This window comes from Mirounga angustirostris, unplaced genomic scaffold, assembly GCF_029215605.1.
Source record: "Mirounga angustirostris isolate CCGP_5_RB_7025 unplaced genomic scaffold, mMirAng1.0.hap1 SCAF_11, whole genome shotgun sequence".
NCBI lineage: Eukaryota > Metazoa > Chordata > Mammalia > Carnivora > Phocidae > Mirounga > Mirounga angustirostris.
Genome location: NW_026991719.1, coordinates 36,264,765 through 36,290,842, shown reverse-complemented (window position 1 = coordinate 36,290,842; position 26,078 = coordinate 36,264,765). Strand labels below are relative to the sequence as shown.

The 26,078-nt window shown below is 40.2% G+C and overlaps 1 protein-coding gene across 8 annotated transcripts in view; it reads left to right on the top strand.

Annotated features, from left to right (window-relative positions):
• CASK (calcium/calmodulin dependent serine protein kinase) overlaps positions 1–26,078 on the top strand; it is a 344,800-nt gene that overhangs the window by 259,094 nt on the left and 59,628 nt on the right. For all 8 annotated transcript variants that reach the window (XM_064573940.1, XM_064573938.1, XM_064573945.1 and 5 more), the window contains exons 11-13: positions 2,318–2,439; positions 22,830–22,907; positions 25,745–25,825. In XM_064573940.1, the coding sequence (XP_064430010.1) occupies positions 2,318–2,439; positions 22,830–22,907; positions 25,745–25,825 (281 nt within the window). The remainder of the gene's footprint in view (positions 1–2,317; positions 2,440–22,829; positions 22,908–25,744; positions 25,826–26,078) is intronic.

Sequence of the window (26,078 nt, the reverse complement as noted above, 5' to 3'; positions counted from 1 at the left end):
CTCTCTGTATTATTTCTTACAACTTCATGTGAATCTACAATTATCTCAAAAAGTCAAATTTGTTTTAAAAAAAAAAAAAAAGGCCGGGGCGCCTGGGTGGCTCAGATGGTTAGGCGTCTGCCTTCGGCTCAGGTCATGATCCCAGGGTCCTGGGATCGAGCCCCACATCTGGCTCCCTGCTCAGTGGGGAGCCTGCTTCTCCCTCTCCCACTCCCCCTGCTTATGTTCCCTCTGTGTCTCTCTCTCTCAAATAAATAAATAAAATCTTAAAAAAAAAAAAATGTTAAAAAAAAAAAGCCACAGTAATTTCCACATGGACAACCACTTGATTTGTAGCTTACACCCTGAATTGTTAACATAATGAAATCATACTGCAAAAAGCAGTTGCTTATATAGCAACGTTTTTTCTGTTGTAGAAAACTTGGAACATATGGACAAGAATAGAATGAAGTATAAATAGGAAAGTAAAGATCACTGCTGTTACGCTTTCGGTGTATTTCATTCTGTTTTTTTCCTGAGTTTGTATATCTATTTTTTTCAGTCATAATCGGGAATATACAGTTTATGTGGTTTTGCATTCTGCTTTCTTGAATTTTATATCATGAGGATTTCTCTATGTCTTTAAAATTTTTCAAAAGTAATTTCCATTTGGCTATATACTCCGTTATATAGATGTTCTGTATTTAATCATTTTCTAAGTATTTGCTATTTTCCCCCATTTTATATGATAAATATCCTCATACATAAGTCTTTTTTGCATTTCCTAGTTTTTCCTTAAGGTAGGTTTTTGTAAATGGAATTACTGAATCAAAGTACAGGAGTGTTTTTAAGGCTCTTTGATACATGTTACCAGATTGCATTCTGGGAAAGTGATACTAATTTACATTCTCACCAATAAGTACATGTGATTGGATGAGGTCCAAGACCAAAAGTAATCAGAAACAGCATAGAGTTCCATAGAGAACAGAAAGATTCAAGATTTTTATCATTATCTAAAGCAGAATTTCTGAACCTCAGCACTACTGACAGTTTGGGCTGCATAATTCTTTCTTGTGAAAGGCTGTCGTGAGCATTGTAGGATGTTTAATAGCACCCCAGGCCTTACACACTAGATGATAGTAGCACAAACTGTCCCCCCACCACCACCAGAGTTGTGACAACAGAAATGTCTCCAGACTGCCAGATGTCCGCCCTGGGGGGCAAAATCGCCACTGGTTGGAAACTATTGATCCAAGACTTACACGTGTAATGAGGCACTTATTAGAATTTCTCAAACACTAATGTTCTGAAGCCTAGCCTCTTAGGGTTCTTTCTCTGGAGTATGTATGTGCACGTTGTCTGCAGAGTCAAATAGGCTTATCATTTCTTTAAGGCCGTGTAAGTGGCTTTGTTGCTCCCCAGTATATATCTTTCTCCACTAATACCTCTCTGGATTCCTGGTTATAAGAAGAAATTTAAAGTAAGTGATCACACTACCATTTCCTTTGCCCTACAAAAATGAGTTGCCCTAATATTTAATGTGGTATTTGGAAGTGTCAGTCAATACACTCAGCCTTTGTCTTTGTCTTTTGAATAAAAAGGGCCCAACAGATTGAGAACAACTTGATTCTCTTGACTTTGTAAAGGAAGGAGAAAGAATGCATTGGGATCTTTGCTAACTTAAGTTTGAGCCTTAAAAATCCTAAGAAGCTGGGGCTCCTGGGTGGTTCAGTCAGTTAAGCCTCCGACTTGATCACAGCTCAGGTCTTAAACTCAGGGTCTTGAGTTCAAGCCCCACATTGGGCTCCATGCTATGCATGGAGCTTACTTTAAGGAAGAAAAAAATCCTAAGAAGCTTATTTTACTCAGCAGGAGCACCCATCCTTCAAAGGTTTTTCCCTCAAAGCTACAGCTGGCTTTACCTTCAGTTCTTGATGGGATACACTTGTACGAAAGGCTCACCTTTGTTAGTTCTATAATATTTTAAAACATCATGGGGTCGTGGAAATGACACACTCTTCCTGATGTATAACTTGCTGCACCCAGATCTTCCAGTAGCTCAGTTATAGTTGACAGATTTCCTTAATTCAAGTAAGACCAGCTTCAGTGTACTCTGAAAAATGAGAAGCACACAAATACATTGTGACAAACAGAAACTCACTGAAAATACTCTATCCCTAAGCGATATGAAGTTCATTTAAGTCTATCCAGTAAAGACATGAACCTTTGAAGTTATGTTTGTTGGTCCATTGTTCTGAAATGCAAGATTGAGGCTACAAAGGTTAGTTTGACGTTGACTTTCTGTACTGGCTGTTTCTTTTCTGTTTGTTCCCCTTAGGAGCAGTCTCACAGGTCCTGGACAGCCTGGAAGAAATTCACGCACTTACAGACTGCAGTGAAAAGGACTTAGATTTTCTACACAGTGTTTTCCAGGATCAGCATCTCCACACGCTACTAGATGTAAGTCTGTCTGGGGCTTTTTTATGACTTATTTATTTTTAGTGAATTGAATAGTGTACCTTTTTTACTTTACATGAATTTCCAGGTGTCCATCATAACAGTCCATTTTCAGTCTTAAGTCTGTGAGAAATGTGGGAAATCATCCATTATAGATTCATAATTGAAATAAAGTATATATAGTACAAAAGCAATGTGGTCTAGCAAGTCACTGTAAAAAGAATTTGTGTGTGTGTGTGTGTGTTTCTGTTAAAAGAATCCCTCTTCTCTAGAGAAACGCTCCTAAACAGATACAAAGATGCAGGGACATGAACATTAATCATAGAATGTGCGTAAGAGTGAACATAGGGCAACAGGGAAATAAACAATGGCATATACACTCCTAATAAGGAATATTAGGCAGCAGGTGAAAAGAATGAGATTGGGGGGTGGCGCCTGGGTGGCTCAGATGGTTAAGTGTCTGACTTTGGCCCAGGTCGTGATCTCAAGGTCCTAGGATGGAGCCTGTGACTCCCTGCTCAGCGGAGAGCCTGCTTCTCCCTCTGCCCCGGCCCCTCCCCACATTCGTACTGTCTCTCTCTCTGTCAAATAGAGAAACAGCAAGAGAGGGAACACAAGCAGGGAGAGTGGGAGAGGGAGAAGCAGGCTTCCCGTGGAGCAGGGAGCCCGATGCGGGGCTCGATCCCAAGACCCTGGGATCATGACCTGAGCCGAAGGCAGACCCTTAATGGCTGAGCCACCCAGGTGCCCCTAAATAAATAAAATCTTTAAAAAAAAATAAAACACTGAACCTGAAGCATGAGTATAACAGAGAGAAAAGTAAATAAGATACTGTGCAGTGGACACATACATTTCATAGTTAACAAGGCTGGTTTTCATAGACTTTGTCTTCTTAAAACATAAGAATATGTTATCATTAAATATGACAGACTCCACTGATAGCAGATTGAGATACAAAGAAAAATCAGAAGCTGAGAGTTCATCTCTGCCTTTATTTCAGTCACATTTTAAGTAAGATACCTTTCTTAGGTAACTTGATTTCAGCAGTGAAAACTTTCTTAGTACATAGTAATCTGCTAGCACATGTTAGTCTTTTTACAAGAAAAACCTTCCCTTTATAAGAGAATGGTATTTTCTTTGGGGTGCCTAGAACTGTTTGGTGCTAACTCTGATTAATCCACCATAGGACACAAATTACACCAATACAGTGTTCCCCAGAATGTGTTCTGCAGAACATTGCTCTGGGAGATGATGATGGGTGTTGCCATGGAGGAGGAAGGGAGTAGATCTTAAATGTATTGGCTAAATTATGTATTCACTAAGTAAGTTAGGGAAATGCTACATTCGTTATCTTTTATACAGATTCACAGTGGATATTAGTATATTAACAGCTCTGAGACATCCCATAGCAAAGAAACCAGATTGACTTTAATAGCATTTCTCAAACTAATTTGGGCACAGAACTTTTATTCACAATCCTGTCCCGTTGTTGAGGACCAGTTTGGGAAACACTAAGCCAAGAGCATTGCATTATGGTTCAACTTCACACTAAGTGCAGTCGTAGGTAACCTACAGTTGCATCTTCCATAAATGCAGTCAAATCAAATTATCAGATTTTAAGAATTAGTTTGGCTTTTTTATATAGTGTCTGTATTAATGAGGCCTGACCAACTGCTGTAGCATGCAATCCTAAAATTTGAGGGGCTTAACAGAATAAAAGTTTATTTCTTGCTCACATCACAGTCCAGTGCAGGTAGATGATGGCGGGGGGAGGGTCTCTTCCACACAGTCCTTCAGGGATCAGGCCTCTTCTGCTGCATCGTTTGCACGCAGCAGCAGATGAACGAAAATGGAGAATTTTGCAGGCTCATAGTAGGAAATAGGCAATATCACTTTGCCCACATTCCAATGGCAAATACTAGTTACATGCCTACCTAGCTGCAAGAGAGCTGGGAAACATACTTTTAAAAATGTGCTAAGTGAAATAAGCCAGACAGGGAAATATAAATACTGCATGGTATCAAAGTCAGACTCCTAGAAACAGTAGAATGGTTGCCCTAGGCCGGGGGTCTGGGAAATGAGGAGAGGTTGGTAGAAGGGTACAGGCTTTCACTTCTGTGATGAGTAAGGTCTGAGGGTCTAATATATAACATGGTGACTGTAGTTGATAATTCTGTATTGTATAATGAAAGAGAGAGTAGGACTTAAGTGTTCTCACGGGGCGCCGAGGTGGCTCAGCCTGTTGGACGTCTGACTCTTGATTTCGGCTCAGGTCATGATCTCAAGGTCAGGAGATCAAGCCCCATGTCGGGTTCCACACTGGGAGTGGAGCCTCCTTAAGATTCTTTCTCCCTCCCTCTCTCTCTGCCCCTCCCCCACTACGTGTGAGAGTCAAAAAGGGGGGAACTTAAGTGTTCTTAGAAAAAAGAAGATAAATATGTAAGGTGAAGAATGTGTTAATTAACTTGATTGTGGAACCCTTCCACAGTGTACACATTTATCAAATCCTCACGTTGTATACTTTACATATATTACAATTATGTTTGTCAGTTGTCCTTCAATAAAGCTAACAAATGCATTCAGGAGGATAAGGAAATGGCTCTTCTCTTTAGTGTAATTTGTCTTAAGTAATTTGAGGACATTTTCAGACAAGTTTAATTTTAAGTAACTGTTACTTTCCTCAGGTACCAGAAAGCCTTTGAAATTCATTCTATTAACATTCCTTCCTCTTTATTCATTGGCTTCTTTATCTGTGTTGTCTATCATTGCTTCATAGGATACGGAAGGTTTTCGCAAATGTGAATTTCCCACACAAGTCCTATCCTTTACTGGAACTAGCAAGTGGAATATTTGAAAGAAGCTGTAGCAGAGCATGGAGATTGGTTTATTTCAGTGTAGTCAGTGATTAGGTCATTGCTGGGATCTGCTGACCTTTTAGATGAAGGACTTTTTGTCATTTAAAGGCTCAGAGAAGCCCAAACTGGTTTTCAAGGTTACATTTTTCTGACAAGTGTAACAAGGTATCTGAGCCCACCCAGCTTGAGACTGAGGGGAAATCGAAGAACATCACTAGCTTCTACAAGGAGGGGCAGGTACTCAGACACAGACTGGACGTTGGAACTGAGCCAGGTGGCCGCTTATTGCCCAATGCTAAGCCCTTCAGACCTCACTGAAAACATGTGCTTTGAATAACTGCTGTGTTCTTGGGTCAACATTGTCACAACTTAAGAAGAGATTCCTAGGTGTTAGGAAAAACATGCTTAAAGTTCCTTTGGATTCTTATGAATGATAAACTTAAGAAAGTACAGTGTCAGCATCTGCCCTATCAGTGCATCTCAGTTGGTGTGGACTGAGAAGGCTCTGTGCCCAGGAAAAAGATGCCATGTCTGCAGAATTTTGCAGACAAGTGCTACACGTGAACCCCAGAACCTCCCACCCCCAGAAATGACCGGACCATAAGGCTGTCTGTCCCCAGGCAGTGCTGGGTTCTGAAGATCCAAACTGACCCATCCGTCAGTGAAAAGCTTAATCATCATGAATGACCTAAGCCGTCATTGGAATGTGCTCTCGTAATCTAGAGCCCATGAATATGGTTCATTAAACTCTTGTCTCAGAACTAACAGACTACATTTCAATAATATAATCAATGAAGTATTGAAGTAGCTGCCATATAGAGAAATCTAATGATTAAAACAATTTTTAATATTTTAAGTGCTTACGTAAAAAGGAACATGGTATGACCAACTCTGGAGAAAAAGCTTTTAAACTTTGACCATTCATGTCTCTTCCTTCTAATGTTCCATAGCCCATGCTTGGCTTGGAATCATTTTGTTTTACAGAATCAACACTGGTTCCTTTTTGAAGAATTCCAGGTAGTGACACCTAGTGGCATAGTTTTGTGGACCATGGATTGATTGTCACTTAATCCCACCGAGCCATTTTGTGAACTGTCTTTATTATATTTAAATAATTCCTGTTATTTCAACAACACTCTAAACAGCTAAGTTTGAGGTCATCATTTTTAAGCTGACAAAAAGAAACAGGATTAAGTTCCTACAGGAGACTAAAGATCATCTAGTACTTTATTTTTTCTAGTCATGCCTTCAAAATAATAAGCTGAAAAATGCAAAGAAATATTATTAGAATTTAAAGGAAACCAAACATCTGTTGTGTTGAGAGAATTTACATTAAAACAAAAGGAGAAATGCTGTGGTTGCACTGAGAGGGGAAATGCTTTCTGATTTGAATTCTAGTAAAACATGTCTAGCTCAGTCTGTAGTGAGAAATTAGAAAGCAAGAAAGGAAACAGATCCAGAAACTTCTAAATGTTTGTTCCCCAACCAGTTCTACCTGGCACACACATGCTACTCCTCATTTCGTGGGGAGAAATAAAGAGGCTTGATAAGGAACCGTGTTTGGTCCAGCTTGGTCCATATGTCTGTTTTCACAAATTACAAGCACAGGTGCAGAGATGGTCTGTGCAGAAAATATACAGATCAGTTTTATTAGTAAAACACAGTGTGGCATGTGTATGAGTTTGCTGAGGCTGCCCCAACAAAGGGTCACAAACTGGGTGGCTTAAAATAACAGAATCTATTCTCTCTCAGTTTGGGAGGCCAGAAGTCCTAAATCAAGCTGTCAGCAGGGCCATGCTCCCTCCAAAGGCCCCAGGGAAGACTCCTTCCATGGCTCTTCCAGCTCCTCGTAGTTGCCTGCAATCCCTGGGGTTCCTTGGCTTATAGATGCATCCCTCCAGTCTCAGACCCCAACTTCACATGGCATTTTTCTCTGGCTGGGTGTGACTCTGTGTCTTTACACAGCTTCTTAAAAAAAAAACACACCAGTCATTGAATTTAGGGCCTGCCCTAATCCAGTATGACCCTCTCTTAATTACATCTTCAAAGACCCTATTTCCAAATAAGGTCAGATTCTGAGGCTCCAGGCAGAAATGAATTCTGAGGGGAGAGTATTCAGCCCACTACACGTGGAAAACTGGTTTTGCCCTGAATTGATTCTTCTAGTGTGAGTGTAAGTTACACAAATTTAAAAATGAAACGTTACCTGGTCACTCGTTAAGCGAGCTTTGTTGGGAATTAGTGTTAAGGTGTACTTACATCTTTTAATGATATTTTGAGTTAGTTTTGGGTTGCAACTTGTATGTGATACATTGGATTGTCAGATGACAGATGCATTTTTAGAATGAAAAATCAAGAGGCTTTTTCAGTTAAAAAGCATTTTGCAAATGTTATTCAGTGGCGATTCTCGATCTTCTCAATATCTTGTGGAAATTTTCCTGTTGCAGAATAAATGTTTACTTTGTAAGTCAACAATGTTATAAAACATTGTTAAATGATACATTTCTATCTCTCTCTCTGCCAAACTTTGACAACTAGTTTTAAACATTCACCCACCATCTGTCATACCTCTGAACAGCTGTTAGCATTCATTATAGACTGCTGTTTCCATGGTAAATGCGAATCCCCACCTATTAAGATTATTTTTGTGGGAAGTCCTAAAATTATGTTTAATTTTTGATTAGATTAATAGAGCAGAAACTCACTGCAGTACAACTTAATACTTTTTATATTGATTTATATGTAGATTTTTATTATACATTAACTGGTATTTTAAAATACTGCATTAGAAATAAATCAGGGTCTGGAATCCTCCATATTTTGTATTACCGACATCTTTATTATAGTTTTTTACTGTTTAGGGAGAGTTAAAGAGTTGTGTTTTTTTTATCCAGCACTGGAAAACTACAACTCTTGATTTACTATTTTGCTTTTTTGAGATGATATTAAATTAGTAATCCTATTTGGGAACACAGCGTATTTTTAGAACTCAGAAGTTTCCTAAAGGGGGAAAAACTGGAACTTCTGCCATGATTTGATGTTTTCCAGCAGTTTGGGGTTTGAGAAGTAAGTTGATACACTGTTAAGTTTGGATGTTTAAATAGATTACCAGTCAGGAAATGCCAAAGCTAAGTTTCCCATGAATTTGCAGTCCAATCTTTGTCTAGAATGTTAAGGCCTGAGGACCTTCAGAAGCTGAACTACTGGGACCTTCTCAGGGTCCCTTCTAGCCTTAAGCATAAGCTTCAGCAGATATGAAAAACCAGCTGGGTAGTGGGCCAGTGGTGTGACCTTTGTGCTACTTCCCTCCTGGGCCTGGAGACTGAAGTGCACTGCTGCTCGCTGTGGGTTAAGGGGTCTCTCATTCCACTGTTTCTAACTGGATGGGCAGAAACTCCCATATCTCTTTCTATAAGCATACCCAAGTATTAAGTGTCAGTAGAAAATTACCACAAGACACAAAATTCCTAGGGTAAAGAGACCTAGAAATAGCATATATCCTGAATATTTTCTAAGTAGTTTTTCTTCATTCTTAATGAAGATATCAACAAACTGAGCAGGGGGAGGAAAGGGCTACTAAGTATATGGTCATTCATTAAGCAGCAATAGAAAACAAATACAACCAGAAACAAAGCAAGGATTATCTACTCTTACCATTTCTATTCAGTATTGTACTGGAGGTTCTGGCCAGTGCAGTAAAGCAAGAAAAAGAAATTCAAGGTTACACAGATAAGAAAGGAAGAAGTAAAACCATCTTCTCTCAGAGATATATTCTTGTATGTAGAAAATCCTAAGGAATCTACCAAAAAATCTATTAGAACTAAGAGGCAAGTTTAGCAAGACTACAGGATATGAGATCAATATACAAAAATTAACTGTATTTCTACATACAAAGCAGTAAATCATATGAACATAAAATTAAAAAAAATACAATACCATTGAAAAGAATAAAATATTTAGTGAATTGAACAGAGGAAGTACAGGACTCATCACTGAAAACTACAGATGTTGCTGAAAGAAAGTAAAGAAGGTCACAATAAAAGGAGAAAGAGAGATTGTTGGATTGAAAGACTCAGTATTGTTATGGTGACAATTTTCCCCATATCAATCTATAGATTCAAGACAGTCCTTATCAACATCTCAGCAGAATTTTTTTTTTTGTAGAAGTTGACAAGCTGATCCTAAAATTTATATGGAAATGCAAAAACAATTTTGAAAAAAGATCAAAGTTGGGGGACTGATTTCAAAGCTTTCTACAAAGCTACCATAATGCAAATAGCACAGTATTGGTGTAAAGGTAGACATATAGATCAGTGAAGCAGAATACAGTTCAGAAATAAACCTTCCCATTCATGACTCAGTTGATTTTCAGCAAAGGCGCCCAGGCAATTCAGTGGAAAACAGGATAGTGGTGTTGTTTTTTTTAAAACATGGTGCTAGAGCAATTGGATATCCATATGCAAAGAAATTAATTTAGACCGTTACCTCACACCCCACACAAAAAATTTCCACAAGATGGATCATAGATTCATTTTAAGCTTAAAATAATAAAAATTTGTAAAGAAAATATAGGAGTAAATCTTCTTTACCTTGGGTTGGGCAAAGTGTTCTTAGATTCAACACAAGGGAACTCTTGGGGATGAAGGAACTGTTCTAAAACTGGAGATGATGGTTGTACAACTGTGTAAATTTACTCAGCATCTTCAAACTATACAGTTACAGTGGGCAAATTGTGTAGTTTATACATGATGCCCCAATAAAGCTTTCAAAAGTGAAAAAATGAGAAGGAATTCCCTTTTACCTTAAAAAAAGTCTATATTACCCTTTTTGTATTATTTTAAGGTCGAGCACTGTTGGAAGTTCCTTCCATGTACTATAGGTTATAGTGTCCTCTGGATCCCATAATGTCCTTTGTAATCCATCACTCCAACTACAACAGCACTTTTCAGTCTCCTGGAGTTGTCCCTGTGTCCTGACACCAATCCAGCAAAGCCAAACTGCCTGCCCTCAGCAGTGCCCAAAGCCCACTGTGAAAGGGGTCATCCTAGCAGATTTCACAGGGTCATCACACTGACTTCCTCCTCTCAACGTTTCACATTATGGCTAAGAATTTACCACTTACTGACTTAAAAATGCTAAATGTGTTTTTCTGTCCCAAGAACTGTTTTTGTTAACCAGTACATTGTTGTGTCTCATGAAAGAAGTCCAAATTAACTTTTTTTTATTTAAAAACATTATGGGGGCGCCTGGGTGGCTCAGTTGTTAAGCGTCTGCCTTCGGCTCAGGTCATGATCCCAGGGTCCTGGGATCGAGCCCCGCATTGGGCTCCCTGCTCAGCGGGAAGCCTGCTTCTCCCTCTTCCACTCCCCCTGCTTGTGTTCCCTCTCTCGCTCTCTCTCTGTCACATAAATAAAAATTAAGAAAAAAAATAAAACATGAATTACATAATTTTATATATTTTTCAATAAGGGGTTGTATCTTCTCAGAGCAACATGTTTTAACTGTACATTTCTTTTACATGCAAATCCATATTCGTCATTTCCCAAAGTTCACAGCTTTTTAACAGCTGTGACCTAATATCAATTTGTCTTTTTCCGTGGTAAAATATACCTAACATAAACTTACCATTGTAACCATTTTTAGCATACAATTCAGTGACATTAAGTACATTCACACTGTTGCGCAACCATCACCACCATTCATCTCCAGAACTACTTCCAGCTTCCGCCGCTGAAACCCCCATACCTATGAAACAGCAACCCACCAGTTCCTTCTCTCCCCAGCCCCTGGTGGCCACCATTCTACTTTCTGTCTCCATGAATATGACTAGCGTAGATACCTCATGTAAGTGGAATCCTACCATATTTGTTCTTCGGGGACTGACTGGCTTATTTCATCTAATGTAGTATCCTTGGTGTTCATCCATGCTGTAGCACGTTTCACAATCTTCCTTTAAAGGCTTCCTTTTAAAGGCTGGAAACTGTTCCATTGTAGGTATACACCACATTTTGTTCATTCATCCAGTATCAATGCTTTATGATAGACAATTCTATAACAGGAAAAACCAAATTCTCAAAACTAAAGCTGTCTGATAGTAGGGAATCCAGCTTTCATTCCATCCCCTGGGCAGTTGCTCTACGTGGGCTCCAAGTTAGCTCCTGGGTTCTACATCTTTGTGAAAGGAATGTGTGATTTTCACTGAAAGTATGATTAACTACAGGAGTCTCTCTGGTTCCCTTATTTGTTCAGACGAATTACTTCTTAAAACAGGGACTGGAATTTACTCTGAAATACCGAGAGTAATGAATCAGCTTGTCCCTGGTCCCTTTCTTGGCCACTGAGTGCCCCTCTCTTATTGTGGCACCACAGTCAACTTTACCAGAAGGCAGAGGAATGTTCAAAAAGCCATCAGAGTGCAACAAGCACTGATTCTTCTTCATGCCGTTCTCAAGGAACGGAGGAGTTTTCCCCCAGAAAGGAATGTGATATGCTCACTTGAAGAATATTTGATGGGGTTGGCTTGCAGCATTCATAATCCAAGAACATAGCTGCTTTCTTCTCTTTGTGGCCTAACATTGTCTCATTAAAACCTCTTCTGCCAAACTGTTTTGTTCTCTTTTAACTTGCCACAATAGAAATTCATTTTTGCTACAGCTACTGGTACAAATGCTTGGTGTTTACCCGTGCAAAGTGGAAGTCCTATCATAAGTTAAACATTATGGTATTACCTCAGGGATTTCATAGTATATGACACACCTGATGTAAATGTTTTCTTTTAACACAGCAAATTAATAATAAGATATTCACTTAGTTAAATATCATTTAACTATTGTAGATGCTTCAGAACAGCACATTAAGAAATGAGGCTTCTGGATGTGGTATATATATACAATGGAATATTATGCAGCCATCAAAAGGAATGAGATCTTGCCATTTGCAACGACGTGGATGGAACTGGAGGGTATTATGTTGAGCGAAATAAGTCAAACAGAGAAAGACATGTATCATATGATCTCACTGATATGAGGAATTCTTAATCGCAGGAAACAAACTGAGGGTTGCTGGAGTGGGGGGTGGGGTGGGAGGGATGGGGTGACTGGGTGATAGACACTGGGGAGGGTATGTGCTCTGGTAAGCGCTGTCAATTGTGCAAGATTGTTGAATCCCAGATCTGTACCTCTGAAACAAATAATGCAATATATGTTAAGAAAAAAAGAAGAAGAAGAAGGTAGTGGGAGGGGAAGAATGAAGCGGGGGAAATCGGAGGGGTAGACGAACCATGAGAGACGATGGACTCTGAAAAACAAACTGAGGGTTCTGGAGGGGAGGGGGGTGGGAGGATGGGTTAGCCTGGTGGTGGGTATTGAGGAGGGCACATTCTGCATGGAGCACTGGGTGTTATGCACAAACAATGAATCATGGAACACTACATCTAAAACTAATGATGTAATGTAGGGGATTAACATAAGAATAAAAAAAAAAGGCTTCTGGGGCACCTGGGTGGCTCAGTCGGTTAAGCATCTGCCTTCGGCTCAGGTCATGATCCCGGGGACCTGGGATCGAGCCCCACATCAGGCTCCCTGCTGAGCAGGGAGTCTGCTTCTCCTCTGCCCTCCCCCCTGTTCATGCTCTGGTTCTCTTACTCTCTCTCAGATAAATAAATTAAAATCTTTTAAAAATTAAAAAAAAAAGGCTTCAACACTTTAATGTTAGTGTTTTAATGGAAAAGAAATTCATATCCTAGTGAAATTTCTCACAGGTGGCCAGATGCTTGTATCTGGTATTAGAAAGTTCCTATTTCAGAAGGCTTGAGTAAAAGCAAAATAAAGTCACGTACATCACCTAACTAGTGGTTTTTCCTTATGGTTTCTTTTGCTTGCTTGAGAATAGGCATTATGATTTGTTTCTTACCGGGCTTAATTTTAGAGTTAATTGCCAACTGAAAAAGGCCAACAGAACAGTCATGTTAGGTCATCTGAGGCCACTGCTTGAGTTTCTCAGAAAGAGCTGCCTACTGCCCAGAATCTGCCACAGTGGCCTATATTGTTAGGCCACCAAAGGGATGTCCTTTTTAGACTGAACTAGGAGGTCAAGCAAGTCTTAATTTCTTGGTTTCAAAAATAAATCCCCATAAGTGCAATGTTCTATTGGGCTTGAAACAAAAGCAGCTCTGTACACAGACAACTAAAACCTAAACCAAACGAGGGCCTCCTTTGAGGTACTTTCACTGTCAAAATCCACAGTATTTTGCGTCCCTCTCAGGAACTCTTGAATTGGCCCAGATGAACTGATTGTTCAGTTTCCTTTTTGCTGTCAGACAAAACTTCCATAATTGCTTTAGTTACAGTAGCATATTACTAAGCCGGCCCCTTCTTAAGACTTCAGGTAAGGATATATACCCCATCATGATTTTTCTAAAGCTTAATTTAAGCTAGCATTTCACTACTGTACCATTAGGCTAACGTTTTCTTGGGACATCTAACTCAAGGGCTCCCGGGACCATTCTTATTGGGCATGAAATCAGATACCCATTTCTAACTTTACCCAAAATAACCTGGGCCATAGTAGTGGTAGGCAGCCTTGAACCTTTCTCCAGGGCAAATCTAAATTCCAGAGAGGAACTCTTGCTACTCTATTATAGTCACTAGATTTGTGGATCTGCCTTTTTTTTTTAAGATGAGAAACAAGTTTAGTTTAAAATTTAGCTATTTACACGTCTTCTGACTTTTCAGAGGGAAAGTTGGCACAAAGTACAAACTGTGAAGGATAGTGTGCAAATGAAATGAAAGTGTATTCTTCAAACGAATGGAGTGTATTATCTCCACGCAGATGGAGACTCATCTGTGTGACTAATCTTTGAGTGCTTCCTTCAACTTTTTTTTTTTTTTAGATTTTATTTATTTATTTGAGAGAGAATGAGAGAGAGCACATGAGAGGAGGGAGGGTCAGAGGGAGAAGCAGACTCCCTGCCGAGCAGGGAGCCCGATGCGGGACTCGATCCAGGGACTCCAGGATCATGACCTGAGCCGAAGGCAGTTGCCTAACCAACTGAGCCACCCAGGTGCCCTCAACTATTTTTTAAAAATTAAGTTGATTTTTAGAAGTTTTACAGGATATTAATTTTTAGGAAAAACCATTTTTAGTGCAGAGAGGAAAGGTATTTTTTTTAATCCCATAAAAGAAAAATGCCCTGGGTGACTTTAATTTCTTTTTGTAAATCATAATATCTCGATGCATCATCATTCTTAGATTTGTGAGCAGGACAGGTTATCGAAGTTCTTTGCAGAGTTTCATTGTAGCTTCTTAAATTTTTGAAAATCCCATTTTAAATTTTGTAGTGTGTTTCTTTCACAGTTAATATTTCCCATCACCCAGTCTCTAGACCACTGTTAAATATACTGCTCTCCTCCTAGTTTGGAGTGTCATGTTAATGATGCCAAAGATCTTTGAAAGGGTATTTTCCTATTTCTAACCTAAAGAGAGCAAATTAATGTATAAATGTGAGCAGGAAAAGTAGATTTTTAGATCTCGGAAGATTTTCCTCAATCTCTGACTTCATAAAATCAGCTCCAGTGCAGTAGTTGAATATCAGTTCCTGACATTTTTGTAGTAAATCACCTTTCCCTCACAATTTGCCAGATTTCAAATGTATTTTTAAAAAATACTGTTGGATATCAATGGCTGACCCCAGGTTCACCGAAAAGAAGTGACATTGAAACGTGTTTCTAATCACTAAGCTTCTTCAAACAACTAAGAAACTGTAAAGAAAGTTCTAAATAAGATACCCTGTTTCCAGAGCAAGTCATTTCAATTCCCATTATTGTTATGCAGTGTAAACTCGTGAACGCTGTTATTATCTGTTGTACTAGGATCGCAGACACATTTCATTACATATTTTGCAGCCAAATATTTGACTCTTGAAAACTTGAATTCCTCTCCAGAAGGGAGCTTCTTCAGTCTCTCTGAAGTAAGTGGTAAGAGGGTGGTTGCTAATGAACTTCAACAGAGTTCCCTGCTGAACTTCAACGGAGTTCCCTGCAACTCTACAAACCCATTCATTTATTTGGCCGATGTCTGCAGTCTGATTGCAAAAGTTATCATCTTATCTCAACCAATATACATTCTGGTTCTGAGATTTGGTTTTCTCTGTGCTAAAGTTAGTAGGACATATAACCCAGCGATAGTAACTTTATGGTTCTCTGCCAACCATTCCATTTTAAATGTCGATCTTGGTAAATGCTGTGTATAAACTGGGAGCAAAACAAAGCCTTCTATTTGAGGACTAGAAACCAGAAGAGAGTGAGATATGATGGAGGATGGTTTAAAAAAAAAAAAAAACTTGATTTAGTGTGTTGAATGTGAATAAAAAGTGACATCTTAACTGATTTCATCTTTATGTTTGGAAGTACAGTCTCAGGAGAGTTGAATTTAGTATTACTACCAACTTTAGTCTGCTCTTTTTAAAATAGCCTATCTCAGATACAGAATTGTGGCCTCCTAACAGAACTGTGCTTCTGTTTCTTAGGACAGAAAGATGAAGCTTGTCCATATAGCTGTGTGTGGTCATATGTGACCCAGTGCCGGAGACTAGCAGAGAGTGGCCTGAGACAGTGTCAAACAGTCTTCCCCTTGCAGCTGCTCACATTTCCTCGTTTTGCCGTGTGTGTGTGTGTGTGTGTGTGTTTTAATAAAAAGTGCTGAAGTTGGGGAACCTTAACTTCATCAGAGAGAGAGAACAGTAACAGATTCGTTCTTGTTTTCTCTCTAGGGATAATTATTTTTTCTTAAGATTTTATTTACTTGAGAGAGAGAGCACATGCGAGCGAGCACGGGGAGGGGCAGAAGGAGAAGCAGGCTCCCCGCTGAGCAGCGATTCCCCAGGCCCCTCTCTAGGGATAATTTATTAACACTCTTCCCTCCCTCTGTCTCATCTTCTACACCTCAGCTTTACAAATACACTCGCTATCTTCAAACTGAGGGTTACCAGAGGGGAGGTGGGCAGGGGAATGGGTTAAATGGGTGATGGGATTGAGGCGGCCACTCATGCTGACCTCTGGATGATGTATGGAAGTGTTTGGATGACTATATGGTACACCTGCAGCTAATATAACACTATGTTAACTGGAAGTAAAAACTTAAGAGGCACCTGGGTGGCTCAGTTGGTTAAGCATCAGAGTCCTTATTTCAGCTCAGGTCATGATCTCAGGGTTATGAGATTGAGCCCCACGTCAGGCTCCACACTAGATGTGGAGGCTGCCTAAGATTCTCTATCTCCCTCTCCACTTCCTCCCCTACCCCCACTCCACTCACGCTCACTCACTCTCTCTCTAAAAAAAAAAACTTAAAAAGGAAAAAAAGTTCAAAAACAAATACACTTGATATCTTCAAATTGCAGGAAAGCAACTAGCAGAAGGAAATATATTTTGTCATTTCAATCCACCATGAACTTAAGCTTCTTGAGCAGGGGTTGGCAAACTACAGTGCTCAGGCCAAATCCAGCCAGCCACCAATTTTTGTAAATAAAGTTTTATTGGAACACAGTCATGTCCATTCACTTATGGATGGCTAATGGCTGCCTTTGCATAAACGGCAAGGCTGAGTGGCTGACAGAGTCCTACCACCACACAGCCTGGGATATTTACCATCTGGCCAGGAAATGAATAGAATTCTAGCATTCTTTAACAGGGCAAGGCTTGCAGTTGATTGGCTAATATCTTTCAAATCATATTTAGTATATTTTTTTCCTACAACCTGTAAGAAGCATTCCCTACAGTTCTTTCCCCAAATATTTGCTGAAGATGTCTCCCTGGCAGAAGACTTTGTGTATTCCTAAATTCTGATATAAGCCAAGGAAATCTGGTATGAGAGAAAGGGTGGCGCATCACGGTCACGGTCCAGCCCCTGCTGCTCCAGCCACAGAACCCTGAGCATGACACTTCACCTCACTGGACCTCAGCTTTCTCCTTAAAATGGGAGAGCTGAAGAAACAAATTACCTTAAAAAAAGTGGAGGAACTGAACCATGTTGGTCCTCTTCTACCTTGAAAATTTGATGAAGTCAGCCTTGAACACACTCCAAAAAAGAAATACGGTCAAAATAGATTTCTTAATTTTGAGGGAAAGTTTTTAACTATGCAAGAAGGACCAAAGATAAATGGTATCTGGTTCCTAAAGAAACAAGCTAAGAAAGTATTCCCAGTCTGTTTATTTTTATGTCACTCTGAAATTTTTTTTAAAAATATCTATTTCCAGTTCCTCTGCACCAGCTCAAATACGCCTTTATTTTTTCAAGAAACATGTATTAAACATCTCCTGTGTACTTAGCCCCATGTGAGGTGCTGTTACTGAATGTCAAGGAACTCGAGAGTCTGGTCATGGAAAAGAGAAAGCAGCCCTTAAACAGCATGTTCCAGAACCCTGTCCCTCAGGCAGCCAGGGCCCTCTTGGCTGTCGATGCGCTTGATGTGGCAGTCCTCAGATGTTGGTTTTGTCCTGGGTTCTGCATCATCAGTGGACTCTGGATCTGGCCTCAGCAGCACCCTCTCCGCTCCTGCACCCAGGTGTTATCCCACAGCTACTTACTTCTGGGTCCCTTTGCTCCGTGCAGACAGCCCTCTTGGACAGGGACAGCCATCCAGATGGCTGCAGCCAGATCCCACTCTGAAGCAGCTCCTTGACTCATGGGAAACACACACATACACTACAAGGGTGGGTTGCCCTACCACCGGCCTCACCCTGCTGGCAAGGGCTGCGCCAGGTGGCCTCCAGCCAGGAAAGAGGCAGGCATCAGTATGTTTCACTCAGGGCCACAAACATCACCTGTCAAGCTGCCCCAAGGACTCTCTCTCACAAAGGGCTCCTACCTGGTGCACCAAGATGGGCCTCATAAGTCACTGCGACTGGGCAAGCACCCCTCCAGGGAGTGGGATAATAAGCTCTCGTTACTGGCACCTCCAGTTTCTGTGGCTGGTTCTCTTGGAGCACCCACCACCCTTCACTGGGCATGAGGAAGAAGGCAACTCCCTCTGCCCTCCTCCCCAGGAGGAAGGAAGGGGAGATCAAATACTTGCTCTCTTCATCCTGTGATTCCTACAGACACCAGGCTTCTGCCTCTGTAGGCAGAATAGGGCGTGAGGGTGAGTACGGAAGGACCATTTTGGCTGCCTTTCAGCAAGCCCTAGAGGGATGGTTTCGCAGCACTCTAGCAGGCTTGGTGTTACTTCCTATTGGCCTTAGCTCTGGGCTCCAGCTGAAGGTCCAAGACAACAGGGGAAGTCCCAAATCACATCATTCTAGATAGTCTTTATACATGCAGCAGCCTTCATTTGTTCTCAAAACCCAGCCACGTCTCACTCCAAAGCCACCTAGACTTGAACTTTGAATCCATAAGAATGAGAAGTTGAAAAGCTACATATTTCTGATTACTGTTTTAAAACACTAATGTTACATTGCATTAAAGCATTCCTCCATGGAGGACTTTTTCTTTACCTGCTTTGCCCCGTTTCTCAAGTGGTCTGAATTTGTTGTGGGTATCGCTAAAATATTGTGAGTCCTGGAGGAAAAAACCCAGTCCCAGAAATTGAAGAGGGAGATGAAGGTTGGCATGTCATGAATGCACATCCAGATCGTCTCCAACTTGGGGCTCACTCAACTGAGATCCCTTCCAGTTGATAGCACTGGGGGCAAAACGACTCTGAGGTTCTCAACGGGTTCCAGCTGGCATAGGTTTCTGGGCCTTTGGCTGTATGTCTTTGGAATTTGGGAGTCTTTGAGGACAAGAACTGTCCTCTTTTTCATTTCCATAACCCCAGTAAATAGAACTGCACTGCCCAGTACATAGTAGGAGCTCAGTTGGTGGATGGATGGATGAGTCAACAACAGCTCACTTCTGATGGTGACAAAGTGAGCCCCTCCCCTCTCTGCCCCTTCCTGCCATGGTTCTTACTTGCCCTTCTGCTTCATGAGCAGGCAGTTGAGATTCACCATCTATCCTTAGCTATCCATTGTGTCCAGTGCCTGCCTGGACTGCTCCAGTCCCGGGCTCTCCTAGGAGCTGGAGGGGCAGAGCCCAGTGCCCCCACCTCAGACAGAAGAGCCCTTCTTTTAATTCCTTCTACTGCTTCTGCCTTGATGGGAAGCACCCAACCTCTCCCTCATCCCACCACTAGTCCCACTGCACTTTGGGCAAATATGTGATGAACTAGATCAGGCCAGACCAAAGAAGCAGAGGAAAATTTGATCTGAGCACTTTTTGGGGAGCAGGGCCCTAAAAATGTTGACACTCCAGGCATCTGTATGCCACCTGTGAAGTGGCTGTAAGGCTAGAACAGTGGATCTCGCTTTACTACTCTGTGCCTCAGTTTCCTCATCTGTAAGTGGGAATAATAAGGGTATCAACCTGATAGGGTTGTCTGAGGTTAAATGAGGGACTATATGTTAAGCATTTTCACTAATAACTAGCATCTAGTAAGTGTTCAATAAAAGTAGCAATTCTTACTGTTGGACAACTACTGGTACTCTCAGAAGTTGGTACTTGTGCATAAGATTTCCAAATACCTAAGGAGTTTATTAAAATACAGATTTCTGGACCCCCTTTGCAAATTCTGATCCAGTAGGTCTGGAGTGGGGCCCAGGACTCTCTGTTTTAACAGCTTCAGCTGGTGCTGCTGCAGGTCCTCAAGAAAACACACTGACATAAGACCTAGGGAATTTTTCAACTTCTGGTTCCTTACTTTTGGTGGGTTGGGTTTTTTTCTTCTATTTTATTTTTTTTTTTTAAGATTTTATTTATTTATTTGAGAGAGAGAGAGAATGAGAGACAGCATGAGAGGGAGGAGGGTCAGAGGGAGAAGCAGACTCCCTGCAGAGCAGGGAGCCCGATGCGGGACTCGATCCCAGGACTCCAGGATCATGACCTGAGCCGAAGGCAGTCACTTAACCAACTGAGCCACCCAGGCGCCCTTTTCTTCTATTTTATATTGCATATGTACAGTATTTCATTTATCTCTGTAGTCTACTCTGGGAACCTAACACTATAAATAACATTATTTCTATGGGAAAATCTATTCGCTAGTTCCAAACTTCAAAATGTACAGTCCTCATGTACTGCATGGAGCACTGGGTGTTATATGAAAACAATGGATTGTGGATCACTACATCAAAAACTAATAATGTACTGTATGGTGACTAACATAACATAATAAAATTTTTTTTAAAATGTACAGTCCCTAGAGATAGAAGCCATTCAGAGGATGAAGACTGCCCATGTGCATTCTACAGGGATTTGAGTGAACTTTTGTGAGCCAGCCACATATCACTAGTTCCCTAAATGTTAATACAGTTGATCTCTGAACACCGTGGAGGTTAGGGGGCCCACCCCTGCATAATCAGAAATCCACATATAACTTTGGCTCCCCCAAAAACTTAACTACTAATATCCTAGTGTTGACCAAAAGCCTTAGCAATAACATATGACAGTTGATTAACACATATTTTGTATATGTATTATATACTGAATTCTTACCATTAAGTAAGCTAAAGAAAAGAAAATGGTATTAAGAAAATCCTAAGAGGGGCACCTGGCTGGCTCAGTCAGTAGAGCATGTGACTCTTGATCTTGAGTTTGAGCCCCACATTGGGCATAGAGTTTACTTTGTAAAGTAAATAAGGAAAAAGACCCCTTCTCATTTTCTAGAGGAGAGGGAACATGGGGGGAATAGAAAACTTACCTAGAGACTCCTTGCGCTTAACAAGCTGGCAAATGGATACATAACCTTCTATAAAATTGTAATACCCAGTAGTTAAATCTCGGGCGCCTGGGTGGCTCAGTTGGTTAAGCGACTGCCTTCGGCTCAGGTCATGATCCTGGAGTCCTGGGATCGAGTCCCGCATCGGGCTCCCTGCTCGGCAGGGAGTTTGCTTCTCCCTCTGACCCTCCCCCCTCTCATGCTCTCTCTATCTCATTCTCTCTCTCAAATAAATAAATAAAATCTTTAAAAAAAAAATTGTAATACCCACTACTGATCTACAGATGAGGGTACAGGGAGATGGGTACTCAGTGCTGATGATATTGTAATTGGGGCAACCTTTAAAAAAAAATCATAAGACGGGCGCCTGGGTGGCTCAGTCCGTTAAGTGGCTGCCTTCGGCTCAGGTCCTGATCTTAGGGTCCTGGGATTGAGCCCCGCATCCGGCTCTCTGCTCAGCGGGGAGTCTGCTTCTCCCTCTATGATCTCTCTCTCTCTTTCTCTCTCAAATAAACAAAATCTTTTTTAAAATGATAAGAAAAATACATTTAGAGTACTGTCCTGTGTTTATTGGGGGAAAAAAACCCGCAGTAACTAGACCCATGCAGTTCAGACCCATGCTGTTCAAGGCTCAACTGTATAATATTTTAAACAGCATTTTACTAGCCTACTTACACTGTGCGTTTAACCTCTGATTTAGTAGTACTTTCTCAAAGCCCTCGTTTAAAAATGGTCACTGCTCTATCTTCACAATGTTCTTATTGGGCATCTTTGTAATTATGTATTTATCATAAGGCATTTTTATGGATGGTATGGCCCAAACAAATCATAAGGCTTTATCTTGCATCAGTATAAGCAAATCTAACTGTAACCTGAAGGATGTATACAGTCAGTATTTGACCTGTACACTAGCATTGTGGTACGTGGGAGGAGGGAAAAAAGAACTAAACAAAAACCAATGGAAAAAAACCCACCTATCTTAGAGAAGTTAGGAAATAGACACGGCAGACTAGCCAAAATCCATTTTAACTTTTCACTTTTCAAAGCAGACTGTCAAATGAGCCATTTTGTTTGAGGTAGAAATTAATATTTTAATTGCATTTCTACCCTACAGAGATTTTTCCTTAAAGAATTAAATTGTCTTCAGAAAGTCAAATTTTGGATCAGTTAGATATGTGGCATCTATTTAGATGATGTGAAATCTATTTAGATTCTTTTCAGTGTCTTCTCATGCTCTGTGAATTTGCAAATTCAAGAGGAAAAAGTTCATGTCCTTGATTTCCTGCTGAAGGATGCCAGCGCAGATACTGTTAATAAACAGCCCTAGTAAAACAAGCATAAACCTTTTGTGAGAACATTCCTTCCTAGAAGGAGTTGGGTTTGCCCTTTCCCAAGATTTAGATTTCGGTGAAAATTCTTTCAGATGTGTCTTGGCCAGAAAGCATTCTTTCATTTTGCTCTGTATCCATGTTAGTGACTATTGCTTCTACCGGAGGCAACAAAATACTGCAATTCTGAAATAGTGATCGATTTTAAATAAGAAAGGAAACTGCCACATTGACAGAATCTTGGACCATCTATTTGAAGATGATTTTCTAAAACAATACGCATAAGACTCCTCTTGCAACAAGTTTCACTGAATGAGTAAGAGATTATTAATGGGAGGAGACCACTGAAATCATCAGCCAGCGTTTGTCAGAGGAAGATACTGTTTAGTGAAATAATAAATATGCAGCTCTGAACATTTAGCAAAGAATTATGAGTGTTGATCGGATTTTCTTCTTTGCTTTTAGCTGTATGACAAAATTAACACAAAGTCTTCGCCACAAATCAGGAATCCTCCGAGTGATGCAGTACAGAGAGCCAAAGAGGTAAGTGATATATTTTGTAAATGTATCTGGGAGTCATATTTGCTACCTTTATTGAAAACATTTCTGCTGCTCAGTAAGAGGTGGTTTCCTTGGAGTCACAGTTGGACCATTACAGTCAGATTTAGTATTTCTAAGTTTATCACTGAACATTTTACATACAGGAAAGAAAGAAAAGCCTCAGGGACAACAATGCCTCGATTTCTAGTTCTGGTTCTGCTATGTAAACTTGAACATGTTAATATATGAGTTGTACTTCTCTTTTTTAAAAAAAATTATTTTACTGCGCTTGGTTGGAAATAGGCTATGAAAATTTGAGTTGCTTTTTTTAAGGTGGTAGTGTTTGGAAGTATAGCAATTAAGTATACTGAGTTTAGAGAAAAGTTGTTTTTATAAATTGTCATCTAGTGTACATGGCTGTACCTATTACCAACTTTTTTTTTTAATGTATTTTTTTTTTTTTATTATGTTAGTCACCATACAATACATCATTAGTTTTTGATGTGGTGATCCACGATCCATTGTTTTCGTATAACACCCAGTGCTCCATGCAGTACGCCCTCCTTAATACCCATCACCGGGCTAACCAATCCCCCCTCCCCGCTCCCCTCTAAAACCCTGTTTGTCTCTCAGAGTCCATAGTCTCTCATGGTTCATCTCTCCCTCCAATCCGCCCCCCCTCATTTTTCCCTTCCTTCTCCTAATGTCCTCCATGCTATTCCTTATGTTTTTTTTTTAAGTAATCTCAACACCTAACGTGGGGCTTGAACTCACAAGCCCGAGTTCAAGGATCGCAGGCTCTGCTGACAGAGCCAGCCGGGCATCCCAACTTTTTTATTATAGAAATATGATATTGCAGAAAGTTTGGATAAGTAAAAATCCATCCATAATCCCAGCACCCTAACACAGTAATTATCATTTCTGCGTATACACTTCCAATCACTACCATTTGCATATAAATTTTATTTTCTATTTTTTTGCATATAAATTTCATGTAGCTGCAATCAAAATGTATCTTTTCTTACTTGACGTTATATAATCATTTTTCCAATGTTTATACTTGGTCTTCATAAATATAAATTCTAATGAGGGGATAAATCTTCTTTGTTACTACTAAATCATAATGAATTAGCAACTCCTCCATTGTTAGACATGTAGTTTTTTTTCTTTCACTTTTGATGTTATAAAAGTCTGTATGCAAATTAATATTTCCCTTTAAAAACAGTTTTTATACAGTGAGACTACTAAGTAAAAAGAGTATGAAAGACAGAATCCCTTCCCTACCAGATTTTAAACACCACGCCTGCACTAGAGAGCATCGCATATTCACTGAGAAACAAGACCAAGGGTGCTGCTGGACCTGCCCATGCGGTCAAGGGCACCAGCCAGGAGAGGTTCTCTCTGACTTAGGGGATCACACCTCACTGTTTAAAATCACAGACTGTGATGGGCGCCTGGGTGGCTCAGATGGTTAAGCGTCTGCCTTCGGCTCAGGTCATGATCCCAGGGTCCTGGGATCGAGTCCTGTATCGGGCTCTCTGCTCCTTGGGAGCCTGCTTCTCCCTCTGCCTCTCTCTCTCTCTGTCTCTCATGAATAAATAAATAAAAATCTTAAAAAAAAAAAAAATCACAGACTGTGAGAGTAGCAGGGGACCAGAGAGAACACAGAGTTTCATCCTTCCATTCCACTGGTACAGACACTCAAAGCATAAAATACACAGAGGAGAATTTGCTTAACTTCATTACACAATATGAATTAACAGCATAACCAGCACTTGTTAAGGGTTCCTTTAGATAAGAAAGAAACCCTGTAGTGTTTGTTTGATCTTTTTCCTTCTTCCCTGAGGGGGTGATTGAGTAGCACTTAGGTATGCCTGAGAAATCTAAGCTCTTAATGGTCCTTCTTGCCCCAGTGTTAAGATTCTCCAGGATGAGGCAAGAGATTCCTCTGGGTGGATGACTTGTGTGCCCCTGACATCCAGTCCTGCTGAAGCAGTCTTTGATTGGCTCAATTTTAGGAACTGAGTGCAATGTGTTTAACTACTCTGTGAGTCCAACCATCTATGGTTAGAACCACAGCCGTATGTTTTCTCTGGGGGGCCGGGGTGGGGGGCGAACAGCAGAGGCTTTCCTCTGGTCTCCGTCACATAGTCAAATTTTAAATGGAGTAACTCCATCCTGATGGTAACGGATAACTTTTAGAGTGGAAAGAGAAGTTTTCAGTGGTTTTTGGTTTTGGGTTTTAACTGTTCTCTTGGATTCCCTGGCAGCTGATGCTAGGAACTATTCACAGAAGCATGGTGTCCTCTATGTGAGGAGATGTGTGTGGAGAAGAACACTGACTCTGCCAGGCTGCAGGAAAATTACTGAAGTGTTTCTTTTCTTTAAATGGTTCTTTATGTGAGCCCATGTCATTTTAATCTTTCTAAAAGGAATCGACTGTTTTGTTAATATAAAAAAAGCTGCTATTAACTTTTATTACAGATTCATTTTGAGAGTGAGTTTGGAAAAAAAGATTTGTAGAGATATTTTCCCATTAAGTTGCTTACACCTGTAGTAAATATGTATTGTGGACTTGTCATTTTGTTTTGTATTTTTCAATAACCTTTCGGGTTATAGTTGGGTAATATAGTCAGAGAAATTATAGCAATTTTATTTTTTTATTGCCATCAATAAAGTCCTTTTATATTGATAACCTTTAATAAAGTGATGAATTTTTTCCAAAGTAATTGTTTTGCCTGCTGTAAAAAATCTATTCATAATTTTTAATTTAAAAGAATTCTCTATTTTCTAAAGCTGACATCCTGTTTATCCTGTTACACATCTTGCTTATTTTTTAGGTATTGGAAGAAATTTCATGTTACCCTGAGAATAATGATGCAAAGGAACTAAAGCGTATTTTAACACAACCTCATTTCATGGTAAGTACCAATTAAACTTCTATAGAACTAAAATCTCACTTTCAAAAGAAGTTTTTAATAATCCTCGTAAAATGTGGCCGTCTTCATCAGATACGTCGTTACTCATACAATATCAGACTATTAAGATTACAGTACCACTCTGAAACAAGTAATACATTATATGTTTAAAAGAAGATAGTAGGAAGGGAAAAATGAAGGGGGGAATCGGAGGGGGAGACGAACCATGAGAGATGATGGACTCTGAGAAACAAAC